At 30.7% G+C, this 14907-nt stretch overlaps 1 protein-coding gene across 2 annotated transcripts; it reads right to left on the bottom strand.

The window, feature by feature from the left end:
* Nucleotides 1-838: 838 nt before the first annotated feature.
* LOC134691170 (F-box only protein 5-like) lies at nt 839-10224 on the bottom strand. 2 transcript variants are annotated; one of them, XM_063551482.1, is made up of 5 exons: nt 9999-10224; nt 5640-6372; nt 4986-5085; nt 2939-3079; nt 839-2475 (listed from the first exon to the last, which is right to left on the bottom strand). In XM_063551482.1, exons 2-5 carry the CDS (start codon nt 6362-6364, stop codon nt 2233-2235), a joined length of 1209 nt encoding a protein of 402 aa, XP_063407552.1. In that variant the 5' UTR covers nt 6365-6372; nt 9999-10224; the 3' UTR covers nt 839-2232. The 2 variants fall into 2 exon arrangements, with proteins under 2 accessions (XP_063407552.1, XP_063407553.1); XM_063551483.1 differs by lacking the exon at nt 9999-10224 and adding an exon at nt 7774-7860.
* Between the last annotated feature and the right edge of the window lie 4683 nt (nt 10225-14907).

Genomic DNA, 14907 nt, shown 5'->3' with positions numbered 1-14907 from the left:
GTTGGTAGACTTTAATATCTATGTTGTTTCCGGTGATAGGGTCATTAACAAAGTGCTTAATATGTCCATGCAAGAAGAAGAAGAAGCACTTAATGGCAAGTCTAAAACAGTTGTTTTGATGGAGATAATTTTGAATTGCCCCATTGGTGTGCTGTGTTAACAGTTATTTTGTTTTTGATCTCATGGATGTATATTCTAAATCTCTTTTTAGTCATTTATTAAAGGCGCTCCCTTTTCAGTCTGATCCCACTGATTTTGTAGTTTCATATTCAGTACATGTATGGTGTTACTAGTAGATCAGACCTTTTTTTATATAAAATTATGAAAAATAGTCATGCTGCCATGAGTTTTAATAAATGAAGTTGTTATACGCTATTTTTCGGATAGAGGCAGTCTACTTATATATATGAATGTGGCATGATCATACATGTAGATATGTTGTTCTTCATCAAATAGCTGTATACTGTGCTTTGTATTACCTTAAAGCTATTGACATATTTTTTGTGGAAGGTTAACCTTCAGTTCTCAGGATGTACCAATGTATTTTACATTATGTTAAATGTAAAGGCTCCAATGTAAAATTTTCTTTCATGTGGCTTAATACCAATTCTGCTGATTGATAAACAATTCTAACACTCTGTAATTCAAAATTAATATCTGTGAATTCGTTTTCATCTTGTAGATTTGCTTTTTAGATATTGCATGACTGTTTTTGGCTGTCATGGCTGTTGTAGACATAAATTTCTATAACTAGTTGCAAAATGGCTGCCACAGCCTAAAATAGATGCAAATGGAACATTTTCACATTAACATATATATCTATATTGAAAACAAGGTGTAAATAAAATAATTTTATTCAGTAACAAGAGATTCAAGGAACACAATCTATGGTGGATATCATTTTGAACACATTTGTGGCAGATATCATTTATGAACACATGTGTGGTTATAAGAAATTGAACACATTGGTGTATTTCCTCTCATTAAATAATAGTTTACTCACTTATTCTCCTGACACATACACAATCACTCAAACAGATACCTTTCTATATTTTATACACATGCACACAACTCTATACACATTTTCATTTCATTGATTCACTCGTGCATGACATATCTTTCATGTTTTCTCTTTCGCAATTTCATATTTTTGAAACACATCCTGTACCCCTCTTGATCTCAGTAATAGAATTGAGCACTTTTATTATTCACAACCCTGTAAATTCATTTCATTTCTGAATATCTCTTCCAAAAAATCAACAAGTCAAATAAAAATGCCCTTTATGATTGTTGACTTTAATGAATGTGTATTCTGTTGTCAGATTTATCTTGAATATCTAGACTTTAATTTTCCAATACGAAGAATACCTTTCATTTATAGTTCATTTTTAATCTATTCTGACATAAAATTCTGTTAAACCTGTCTCCATATGTAAACAACTCTCATCTAATCATTTCCCCTTCTCATTCATACATTTCATTCAAATAAAAGTGAAATAAAAAATAACAAATAAAAATAATATGAAAAAAACATTGTATAAAATATTTACTAGAACAAAGTTTGCAATACATGCAAATGTAAAAATAAGTGTATAAAAATTAGAAACATAAAAAGTTTACATATATTGTGCATACATGCAACTTTTCTTACTTCCCTTTATTGCCTGATTTATGATATGCTAATAATAATATATTAGACAACATATTAAACTTTGATGCTACTATCATGACTATCTTATAAATTTTGATAATTTTGACTTTAGAAGTCTTTAGAGCACAAATGAATTGCCAAAAGATTTGGTCATTGTGAATGTATTAAATAGCATAGAAATAAATAAATATTGTTTGATTGTTTTCAGATAAAGTGATTATTCTAAAAATCATTGACTAGAAATAAATATCTAAAAATGTGTGCTTTTTAAAGGCTCTTTCAATTCACCGGCTAGCTCATCTTGGACATTTGTTGTTGAATCTTGTCAGCTCATTGAAGAGCTATTCCTCCATATGTGCCCATCATGGAAAATGGCCAACCCTTTTTCTACAGCTGCTCAATGAGTCAATAGCAAACTGATTTTCTATCACAAAGTCATCTCCAGTGTAAAGGGAGATAATTTCATTTTCTCCTGATTGGAGACAACTCTACCTGGCCATTCCTTTAGCTGACTCCACAGCATTGCTTTCTGGGATATATTGCACTTTTAACCTGCAACCAAGAGTTGCCTTTAATATGAGCTACAGTCTTCTTAGATTCTTTTTACTCTTTTTACCTCCTATAGAAGTGGTCTTTGCCTTCTTTGGTGACATTGGTACACACGGTTTTGAGCCATGAAAATTGTAAAAGCATTTGGTACAAAAGTCAAACAAACAATCTAGGTTTTGACACTGTCCTCTTTCCTGGACCGGTAATACTTTGGACACTTTTGAACATTTCGGACACTTTCTTAATTTTTCATCATTCTTCAGAGAACTGGCAGCCTGCAAATAAAAGACACTATGAAAACAGAAAAGCAAGAAAACTATTTTATATTCATTATGAATTTGTAGAAATACCATGACTAAATATCAATGTATAAATATTTGTATGATTCTTTTATCATCATTCTGTGCTAAACTGTTTTATAAAATGTTTTATGTCAGCTTTAAATGCAAAGAACATTTATACTTGTTTATATGATTTGATTTTCTTGACTAATCACAACCTTTCACAATTTCTGATACCTTTTCTAACATTTAGAAAAGCTGATGTACATTAATTTGAAAATGAACTTAGCTGATAAAGTCATTGTGCTAATTTTTTGACAACAACTTTTCAATATCCCAGCACCTCTTTGTATGTTGACATCTACAACATGAAATGTTTTGGATTTGTGTTGATATGTTGGGTTTCTGTCTCACCCTTTCTTTTTAAATTCTGATTTATAATCCTTATAGAACATACCTTTTGAAATAGATTAACTTTAATAGAACATGGAGTCAGTTGTTTGGTTAGTTTCCCTATTAGCTGTAGTGGTGCCAATGTAGTCTGACTATCTGTTAACCCTCGGAACTGCTTTGGTGGAGATCTTTTTCCTGCATTCTCCTAAAATCAACAAAAGAAATGGTAAATTTGTTTGAAAATGTTTATTAAGAATATGTATCGTCTGAAAGGTAATCATGGTAATGGGTACACATACTTGGAAGATTTCTAATAATAAAAATATAAAATTAAATATACAAAGTCACAACCATATCTATGGCTTGCTTTATTAAAAAAAAACAAATGAAAATTTCATTTGTAAGAGAAAAAAATGGGGTATCTGTTAATATTAATTAAATAAAAAGAAATCTGAATGCGCAGATAAGTAATTCTGTTCCAAAACATTTCACTTGCCTTCAAACATCATGGCATATCTATACTAAGAGTGGCCACATTTTGTTTGTATTTTGTATTGCTTCATCATTATCAGATTTTTAGCTCACCTGGCCCAAAGGGCCAAGTGAGCTTTTCTCATCACTTTGCGTCCGTCGTCGTCCGTCGTCGTCCGTCGTCGTCGTCCTGCGTTAACTTTTACAAAAATCTTCTCCTCTGAAACTACTGGGCCAAATTAAACCAAACTTGGCCACAATCAACATTAATGTATCTAGTTTAAAATTTGTGTTTTTTTACCCGGCCAACCAACCAAGATGGCCGCCATGGCTATAAATAGAACATAGGGGTAAAATGCAGTTTTTGGCTTATAACTCAAAAACCAAAGCATTTAGAGCAAATCTGACATGGGGTAAAATTGTTTATCAGGTGAAGATCTATCTGCCATGAAATTTTCAGATGAATCAGACAACCCGTTGTTGGGTTGCTGCCCCTGAATTGGTAATTTTAAGGAAATTTTACTGTTTTTGGTCATTATCTTGAATATTATTATAGATGGAGATAAACTGTAAACAGCAATAATGTTCAGCAAAGTAAGATTTACAAATATGTCAACATGACCAAATTGGTCAGTTGACCCCTTTAGGAGTTATTGCCCTTTATAGTCAATTTTTAACCTTTTTTCGTAGATTTCCATATCTTTTACAAAAATCTTCTCCTCTGAAACTACTGGGCCAAATTAAACCAAAATTAGCAACAATCAACATTGATGTATCTAGTTTAAAATTTGTGTTTTTTTACCCGGCCAACCAACCAAGATGGCCGCCATGGCTAAAAATAGAACATAGGGGTAAAATGCAGTTTTTGGCTTATATCTCAAAAACCAAAGCATTTAGAGCAAATCTGACAAGGGGCAAAATTGTTTATCTGGTCAAAATCTATCTGCCCTGAAATTTTAAGATGAATGGGTCAACTGGTTGTAAGGTTGCTGCCCCTAAATTGGTAATTTTAAGGAAATTTTGCTGTTTTGGGTTATTATCTTGAATATTATTATAGATAGAGATAAACTGTAAACAGCAATAATATACAGCAATTTAAGACTAAAAAATAGGTCAAAATGACCAAAATGGTCAATTGACCCCCTATGAAGTTATCGTTTTTATAATCAATTTTTAACAATTTTCAAAAAATTTGTGAATTTTTACTAACATTTTCCACTGAAACTACACGGACAAGTTCATTATAGATAGAGATGATTGTAAGCAGCAAGAATGTTTAGTAAAGTAAGATGTACAAACACATCAAAATCACCTAAACACAATTTTGTCATGAACTGTCTGCTTCCTTTGTTTAATTCACATATACCAAGGTGAGCGACACAGGCTCTTTAGAGCCTCTAGTTTAAATCTCATTATAGAAATATTTTCTCTGTGAGTGTGAGACTGAATTTGAAAGAAAAAAAGAACTTTAAATTTGCATTATATAAGGATAAAATTGTTTTTTGTTGCTTCTCTTCTTTAGAAAATGATCTTAACATGCTTCATAAAGCTTGTTTCACAACAACCTATCAGAATGTATTTGTTTTCCATAAGTAAAATTTAGTGCAGTTTACAAATTCTGATAATTGAAGGGATTTTACCTTGCCAATGATCAGTCTGTCTGTGATGGATCTCTTTCTCTTACGACTGACTGGGTCACCATTACATACAGTCTGCCATCTTCTGCTCACCTCACACATACTGAAAATGGATATGGCCATTAGATCAGCTGTATATATATAATCATTTTATGTGTATATATACAATTAAAGTTATACTACACCATGTTAACTAATAGTTAAGTGTTGACTTTGTATTTATATATCTTTTACTTCACAACATTTTTTTGGGGTCTACATGTCTATGTACATGTACATTTATACACTCTTATATTTTACAATCATTGTGCATGTATATTACATGTACTTGTACAAGTTGTAACTACATAATTCACAAAGATGTTAAAAGCACTTTTAGCCATTTCCATAATTTTCACTCTTGACAAAATGTTTTTACAAAAGAATTTATTTTCTTCAGTTCTATGTATATTTTCATATTTGTCAAGTTGTCAACCAGTGTTTATTTTTTAATGTTGAGATGAGTTTATAAATTTTTCTTGTTGTTGAAAATTTCATATATAATATATATATATAACTTTCATAACATCATGAAGTATTTTTTATGGTCTAATCATGCTACATGTAATAATAGAAAATGTGTTACTAGCTCATGACCAATAGTTAGATGTACTATACCTGCATAAATCTTTAGGATCTAAGTACTGAAGTATTGCTGAACAACTTATATTTCTATCAGATAGTTCTGAGATAATGTCCACATGATCAAGTCCCATCTTCCTTCCAATGACTTTCTCAGGATAAATCGGGGAAAATTTGAGCATAACTTCATCAAATCTCTCCACTAAACTTGATGTGTAATCTTCAGTACCAAGTTCCATGGGACAAGGTTCAAGGTCAAGGTTTAAACTGTAGGAAGGAATGTTAACCGACTGTCTCTTACTTCTCTTACTTTCCCTGATGTCATCACAATCGTCTATTGTGTCAGCGAAAAATGTGGAACCAGGTGTTTCAAAGAAGCGATTGACCTTGACATTAAAAGCACATGTGTAACTTTCGTCTAACACACTATCACCTCTGTACTTGTACATATCATTGAAGTTTGTCACAGGAGTACATTTCTCATTTCTATAAACTGTACTGGGAGTACTCATACACATTGTTTCATCACCACAACAAGAGTCCGTGAAGGATTCATCAAATCCGGAATCATTGACTTGACCTGTTGACATTGATCTTGTGACCTTGGGAGTCTTCTGGTCAACCATCTCTCTCGTTAGAATTGGAGTAGAAGTGCTGACGGACCTCATCTTTGCTGGATTGAAAGGTTCCATATCTGAACGGAAATCTGTTGACATGAGTGGTCTCAGGAATGGTAACGGTCTGTGTAACAGGTCATCCATTCTTCAAACTAAAAGAAAAGTTATATACATGTTAGTCATGTAACAATAATCATCAATTAAGTTCTAATCTTATGTAGCCAGAAGGTATATCATGCTTTTTTTTTTTAAATAAATGTCATATGATTTATTCGCATGTTTTGTGTGTGAAGTGACGAAATAATACTAAAGAAATTAGAACAAACTCTGGTTACAATTTGAAAAATTACCCTACTTTGTTGACTTTAGAATTTCAGACTTGAAGACTTAAATCCTTGCAGTAGGAATTTGACAATTGAATTTACATGTTTGTATATTTTTTATATTGTACATGTGTGTGTGAAATCTATCTGCCAGATTTTTTGTTTGCAGCCTTGATATACAAAATTTACTTACATGATAATCTTTTCAAGTTATCCATTTTTAAGGTTTGAAAGAAAGTGTGCATTTAAACATATAAATAATTTTATATATACATGCTGCAGGTACTCAAAGTGCCAGACAGGAAAACTTCTCAATTGTTGAATTAGTTATTTTCATTCATTAAATTTGTCTTAATTAAATTGACACATACAGTGTAATTATAATATATGAAGCATTTCATTTTGATGTGTACTCATAACCATAATAATAGACAGAAAATACCTGAAAAACTGTCAAGTATTGAAATTTAAGTATTAGTACAAAAATGGAACATATGTGTTAGAGATGACACCCTTGAACAAACAAATGCTTATATAATGGACAGCTTGTGATACAAAAAAGGTAGAGCTTGGACAAACAAATGCTTATGTATACATGAATATACAATGACAGCTTGGACTACCCAAAATTGGTAGAGCTTGGATAGACAAATGCTTATTATTGACAGCTTGGGATAAAAAACAGTTGTGTACTCAGGAGATGAAGTTCTATGTCTGAGAGCCTTAATAAAAAAATATAGTTATAATTCCTTCAAAAAATTATATACAGGCATGACAGGTAAGATAAAACAAAGTGTGAATCTAAAAAGTGATTCCATTTTTTAACATTTTAAATAATGTACATTTTTGTAGCATGTGCGCACACTACTTAAAGTTTTGAATGGTAAATTTGACCCATGTCTTTTGGTTCTTTCCAAATTCTTAAATATCATCACCATTGCATGTAAACAACATGTAGATCATAAGGGGTATCTTTCTGACAATTGATGTTAATTTAAACCTAGTAATTTTTCACACTACATTGCACTAAGGACCCTCATCATCATCAACATTGAACAAGTTGGATGATCATTTTTAACATATATGGGAACCTACATTTAATTTCTTTTAACACATTCATAGAAAAAAGTGAATGGGGTCAATTTGGTATGTACATACACATGTAATGTACATGTATGTAGTAAACCCTAAAATTAAAAAAAAAAATACTTTCATCAGCCAGTTTCTTACCTTATTTAAAAATATCACTATTATAGAATTCAAACTTAATAGTAGTCGGTACTTCCTCCTTTGCCCAATTCATTTTTTTTTATGGTCAATCTTCTCTTAGATATGTTAGAAAATAATAATCCATGATGATATCATAAATGAAGATTACATGTAAGTCTTGACAAAAATCTTAGTAATAAAATTCATAATCACAGACCTTATCAGTTGCCTATCAGGATATATCAGTTCACCTTGTAAAAAAATCCTTTGAAAATGTAATATAACTTTTTTCTTGATCAAAGGTCTTTTTCACATTTGATTTCAAGATAGCAGAATTCTAAATGTTTTAACAACTATTAAACTAAAGAATGACAATGAAATGTAGGACAATATGCAAATGACCTGAGGTGATTAAAGGTAATTATGACACCTTCATTCCTCAGGTAATGCAGATCAAATATTTTGTCATTAACTAATGAACTTTCAAATAAGTCTGATTGACACTGGTCAATTATATAATTATTTCATATCTTTGAATTTATAACCTGTGTACATCATGTACATGCTGTTGTCTTATTTAAATATTTATGTTCTTAATTCATGCACATATATACATAATGCTTTTATGAGTTTAATAACTAAAAAAAATTAAAAAAAAAACAATATTGATTTCATGGCACAACCTTAAAATGTTGATTTACTTCAATAATGTCAATAGGTTTAAAAAAGTCCATTATTTTATTTTATTATTTTATTATCAGTTTTTGAAAAATTAATATGGAAGAATAATTAATTGCAAAACAAAAATGCTTTTTTGCTATTTTTGTTTTCATGGTTTTGTTTGTTATAAAACATTTGTAAAATGTATTTTGTGTATGTTTATATTATTTGTAACCCCCCCCCCTCTGGATCCACCAATGATTTTTACCTCACCAAGTTATTCATTTTTAAAATCCTCACCTAGGAAAAAACAAATGCCATAAATTATATAAAATGTAACAGAATATAGTATGGTAGTACTAGCTGGGACTATACTAGTCCAAATAATTATGAAGTTTTGCAAGGCTATTTTTTTTTTTTGAAAAAAAAATAAAAATAGCCTTGCCAAACGTCATAATTTTTTGGACTAGGACTACACATGTACACCTTAATGCTATTTGTCCGCCATTACTGGATATCACACAGGTTCTCGTATTAAAATATGATGTCATAAAGCAAAATATCTGATGACACAATAGAAAAGTTATTGTTGTTTATGTCAAAAGTTCAAGCGGCCGGGTCAGCCAGGATTAGGGACAAGGTGTATTATATAAACTAGTTGTGTTGTTGAATGCAACGACTTAAAATGACTTTTGGATATTTTCTATAAAATTCATTAATTGAGAAAGGAAATGGGGAATGTGTCAAACTGACAACAACCCAACCATAGAGCAGACAACAGCCGAAGGGCACATATTATGCATATTTTAACCGGTTGAACATTTTGCAGGATTGTTGGTTTAATAGTTGTTTAAACTTACCTGACAAAAAGCACCTTAAAATTGCTAATTATTTTGCCTGATAGTATGAATTATTGAATGGGACTTGAAGTTCCATTTAATATTTCTATTGTGTCATTGTAAAACAACAGCTTGGGTAAGAGCTTCATTGTTAAATAGATTTGACTAGATACCGATATGACTTTTTCTATGGGTGCCGGTTTGACTTGTACCCAAATCACGTTGTTCTGGTTAAACCTTGGATATAGTCTCTGATTAAACTTTAGTACTCACTATAGTATATACAGTTAGAGGTGTATAAACAAAATATGCAGATGTTATGATATAAATCAATGGATAACAGGTTTCCCTTCCTGACTTTGCCAAATATTCTTTCAATTCATACAAAATGTGACTTACTACATTAGAAAATGCCTGTACCAAGTCAGGAATATGACAATTGTTATCTATTCGTTTGATGTGTTTGGACTTTTGATTTTGGATTATCCTTTTTGAATTTTCCTCGGAGTTCAGTATTTTTGTGTTTTTCTTTTAACTCACGTTTATTCAAAATTTTTAAAGAATCTTAAACAATATTAAAAGGATAAAGGCATACATTAAACTCGTTGATTCATATCTCATATCAAAACAGCATTCTTTCTGTAAAAATTATGCAATTTTAATTTTGTAAACAAGTGGGCTTGGTACTGTCAAAGCGGGAAGGTTGGGACTTTAGGACACGCAATCAGTGCAACAAAAATGACTTACCATTCAAAATTGATGTAAGAATCGTCGAAATCAATACACTATGTAGTGAAATGAGTGATTAAAAATATAGATTTAACAGTTAAAATGTTAAAATATATGCACAAATGTCTGTTTTCAAATATTTTTCTTCAGATAAAAAATGATACTTTCAAAATATTCGCCAAGTAAATTTGACCAATCAAATTGTTCTTCTTTCGAGTGACTCTGGAAAAAAGGATTGTCATTATGATAAGTCTAGAAAAAAACGAAAACTATATACTCTCGCGAGATATTATTTGTTTACAATTTTAGAACTTCCTGTTCCGGAGAAGCAAAAACGAAACGGCCTCCGTTAAATACTTGGTATCTCATGTCATATGACTTATTACCACAAATACAGAATAAACCAACAACGTACTTTTTAATAATCCGAAAAACAGATCGGAGGTAGAACGTATAATTTCCGGAATACGATATTAAACTATATTAAAACGGCTGGCTGGACGTGTATCAGTCAGCGATATTTTGGGGAGTATTATTTTATTTTTAAATAAATTATTTCTTGTTTATTTAGAGAAAATATTGTTGTGCATAAATAACCACAGTAGTAAATATTGTATATTGAAACCATGAACCAATTCATTACCGTTTATAATAGGCTTTTCTTGTGTGTGTGTGTGTAAGGAAGGAGAGGGTGTGTTATCTTTTTATAATACAAATTTATTATCACAATTAAGCTCGACGATATATAACCTATTGTGAAAGAGCCACTCCCACAGAAAAGTATTTCTGGTCTGAAAATCTTTTCAAGTTTTAATTTTGACATATGACCTTATGAGTAAAGAGGGGGGCTTTTATTTTTTCTCTCTTTTCGGTCTTGCCTTTTTTTTAAAGTATTTTCTGATTTATATTTTGCATAAAATGTCTCATACTGCTTTGGTGTCAAAAACTCCTGTCCTGCCTTTATTTATTTATTTTGTTTATTTTATTTTTTACATAATTGCCCCCCCCCCCCTTTTTCCCCCAAAACTTTTTTTTTTAAATCAAATCAAATCCTGTTTGAGGTAAGGTTCAATCTGTATTCAGAATCTTTTTTTTTTGTCATGTCAAAAACTCCTGTCCTGCCTTTATTTTATTTTTTTTTTTTTTTTTTACATATTTGCCCCCCCCCCCTTTTCCCCAAAATCTTTTTTAAATCAAATCAAATCCTGTCTGAGGTAAGGTTCAATATGTATTCAGAATTTTTGTTGTTGTCATGTACACCCCCTTCCTTGCTTATATACAGGACTCTGATGTCATATGTATACATGTAGATGATATAACTGTATAACATCAGATCCCTTGCTTGTATACAGGAATCTGATGTCATATGTTTATATGTAAATGAATATAACTCTATGACATCAGATCCCTTGCTTATATACAGGAATCTGATGTCATATGTATATATGTAGATGAATATAAATGTATAACATCAGATTCCAAGCTTACATACAGGAATCTAATGTCATATGCATAAATGTAGGTGTATATAACTGTATAACATCAGATCCCTTGCTTATATACAGGAATCTAATGTCATATGTATATAAGTAGATGTATATAACTGTATAACATCAGATCCCTTGCTTATATACAGGAATCTGATGTCATGATATGTATATGTGTAGAAGTATATAACCATTATACATCAGTTCCAATGCTTATATACAGGAATCTGATGTCATATGTATAAATGTAGGTGTATATAACTGTATATCATCAGATTCCATGCTTATATACAGGAATCTGATGTCATATGTATAAATGTAATTGTATATGACACTATGACATGAGATTACTTGCTTATATACAGGAATCTAATGTCATATGCATAAATGTAGGTGTATATAACTGTATAACATCAGATCCCTTGCTTATATACAGGAATCTAATGTCATATGTATATAAGTAGATGTATATAACTGTATAACATCAGATCCCTTGCTTATATACAGGAATCTGATGTCATATGTTTATATGTAGATGTATATAACTCTATGACATCAGATCCCTTTCTTATATACAGGAATCTGATGTCATATGTATAAATGTAATTGTATATGACACTATGACATGAGATTCCTTGCTTATATACAGGAATCTGATGTCATATGTATATATGTAGATGAATATAACTCTATGACATCAGATCCCTTGCTTATATACAGAATCTGATATATATATATGTAGATGTATATAACTGTATAACATCAGATTCCTTGCTCATATACAGGAATCTGATGTCATATGTATATATGTAGATGAATATAACTCTATGACATCAGATCCCTTGCTTATATACAGGAATCTGATGTCATATGTATATATATGTAGATGTATATAACTGTATAACATCAGATTCCAAGCATATATACAGGAATCTAATGTCATATGTATTTATGTACGTGTATATAACTCTATGACATCAGATCCCTTACTTATATACAGGGATCTGATGTCATATGTATAAATGTAGATGTATATAACTTTAATACATCAGATCCCTTGCTTATATACAGGGATCTGATGTCATATGTATATAGGTAGATGAATATAACTGTATAACATCAGATTCCAAGCTTATATACAGGATTCTAATGTCATATGTATAAATGTAGGTGTATAGAACTGTATGACATCAAATTCCAAGCTTATATACAGGAATCTAATGTCATATAATAAATGTAGGTGTATATATCTGTATAACATCAGATTCCTTGCTTATATACAGGAATCTGATGTAATATGTATATATGTAGGTGTATATAACTCTATGACATCAGATCCCTTGCTTATATACAGGAATCTGATGTCATATGTTTATATGTAGATGAATATAACTGTATAACATCAGATTCCAAGCTTATATACAGGAATCTAATGTCATATGTATAAATGTAGGTGTATATAACTGTATAACATCAGATTCCTTGCTTATATACAGGGATCTGATGTCATATGTATAAATGTTATTGTATACGACTCTATGACATGAGATTGCTTGCTTATATACAGGAATCTGATGTCATATGTATATGTGTAGAAGTATATAACCATTATACATCAGTTCCAATGCTTATATACAGGAATCTGATGTAATATGTATATATGTAGGTGTATATAACTGTATATCATCAGATTCCATGCTTATATACAGGAATCTGATGTAATATGTATTTATGTAGGTGTATATAACTCTATGACATCAGATCCCTTGCTTATATATAGGGATCTGATGTCATATGTATATAGGTAGGTGTATATAACTCTATGACATCAGATCCCTTGCTTATATACAGGGATCTGATGTCATATGTATAAATGTAATTGTATCCAACTCTATGACATGAGATTCCTTGCTTATATACAGGGATCTGATGTCATATGTATAAATGTAATTGTATCCAACTCTATGACATGAGATTCCTTGCTTATATACAGGAATCTAATGTCATATGTATATGTGTAGAAGTAATATTATAACCATTATACATCAGATCCAATGCTTATATACAGGAATCTGATGTAATATGTATATATGTAGGTGTATATTACTCTATGACATCATATCCCTTTCTTATATACAGGAATCTGATGTCATATGTATATATGTAGGTGTATATAACTCTATGCCATCAGATCCCTTGCTTATATACAGGAATCTGATGTCATATGTTTATATGTAGATGAATATAACTGTATAACATCAGATTCCAAGCTTATATACAGGAATCTAATGTCATATGTATAAATGTAGGTGTATATAACTGTTTAACATCAGATCCCTTGCTTATATACAGGAATCTGATGTCATATGTATAAATGTAGATGAATATAACTGTATAACATCAGATTCCAAGCTTATATACAGGATTCTAATGTCATATGTATAAATGTAGGTGTATAGAACTGTATAACATCAAATTCCAAGCTTATATACAGGAATCTAATGTCATATAATAAATGTAGGTGTATATATCTGTATAACATCAGATTCCTTGCTTATATACAGGAATCTGATGTAATATGTATATATGTAGGTGTATATAACTCTATGACATCAGATTCCAAGCTTATATACAGGAATCTAATGTCATATGTATAAATGTAGGTGTATATAACTGTATAACATCAGATTCCTTGCTTATATACAGGGATCTGATTTCATATGTATAAATGTAATTGTATACGACTCTATGACATGAGATTGCTTGCTTATATACAGGAATCTAATGTCATATGTATATAAGTAGATGTATATAACTGTATAACATCAGATCCCTTGCTTATATACAGGAATCTGATGTCATGATATGTATATGTGTAGAAGTATATAACCATTATACATCAGTTCCAATGCTTATATACAGGAATCTGATGTCATATGTATAAATGTAGGTGTATATAACTGTATATCATCAGATTCCATGCTTATATACAGGAATCTGATGTAATATGTATTTATGTAGGTGTATATAACTCTATGACATCAGATCCCTTGCTTATATACAGGGATCTGATGTCATATGTATATAGGTAGGTGTATATAACTCTATGACATCAGATCCCTTGCTTATATACAGGGATCTGATGTCATATGTATAAATGTAATTGTATCCAACTCTATGACATGAGATTCCTTGCTTATATACAGGAATCTAATGTCATATGTATATGTGTAGAAGTATATAACCATTATACATCAGATCCAATGCTTATATACAGGAATCTGATGTAATATGTATATAGGTAGGTGTATATTACTCTATGACATCATATCCCTTTCTTATATACAGGAATCTGATGTCATATGTATATATGTAGGTGTATATAACTCTATGCCATCAGATCCCTTGCTTATATACAGGAATCTGATGTCATATGTTTA

Source organism: Mytilus trossulus, chromosome 11 (assembly GCF_036588685.1).
Source record: "Mytilus trossulus isolate FHL-02 chromosome 11, PNRI_Mtr1.1.1.hap1, whole genome shotgun sequence".
In the NCBI taxonomy this organism is placed as follows: domain Eukaryota; kingdom Metazoa; phylum Mollusca; class Bivalvia; order Mytilida; family Mytilidae; genus Mytilus; species Mytilus trossulus.
This window is presented reverse-complemented; position numbering and strand designations above follow the sequence as displayed.

Excerpts from the sequence above, each read along its gene's own strand:
- LOC134691170 (XM_063551482.1), bottom strand. The coding sequence starts at position 6,364 with ATGGATGACCTGTTACACAGACCGTTACCATTCCTGAGACCACTCATG. Across the intron at positions 5,086-5,639 it reads GATCCTAAAGATTTATGCAG|TATGTGTGAGGTGAGCAGAA; the intron begins GTATAGTACATC and ends ATCCATTTTCAG. Across the intron at positions 2,476-2,938 it reads AAGTTAATCTATTTCAAAAG|GCTGCCAGTTCTCTGAAGAA; the intron begins GTATGTTCTATA and ends TTTTATTTGCAG.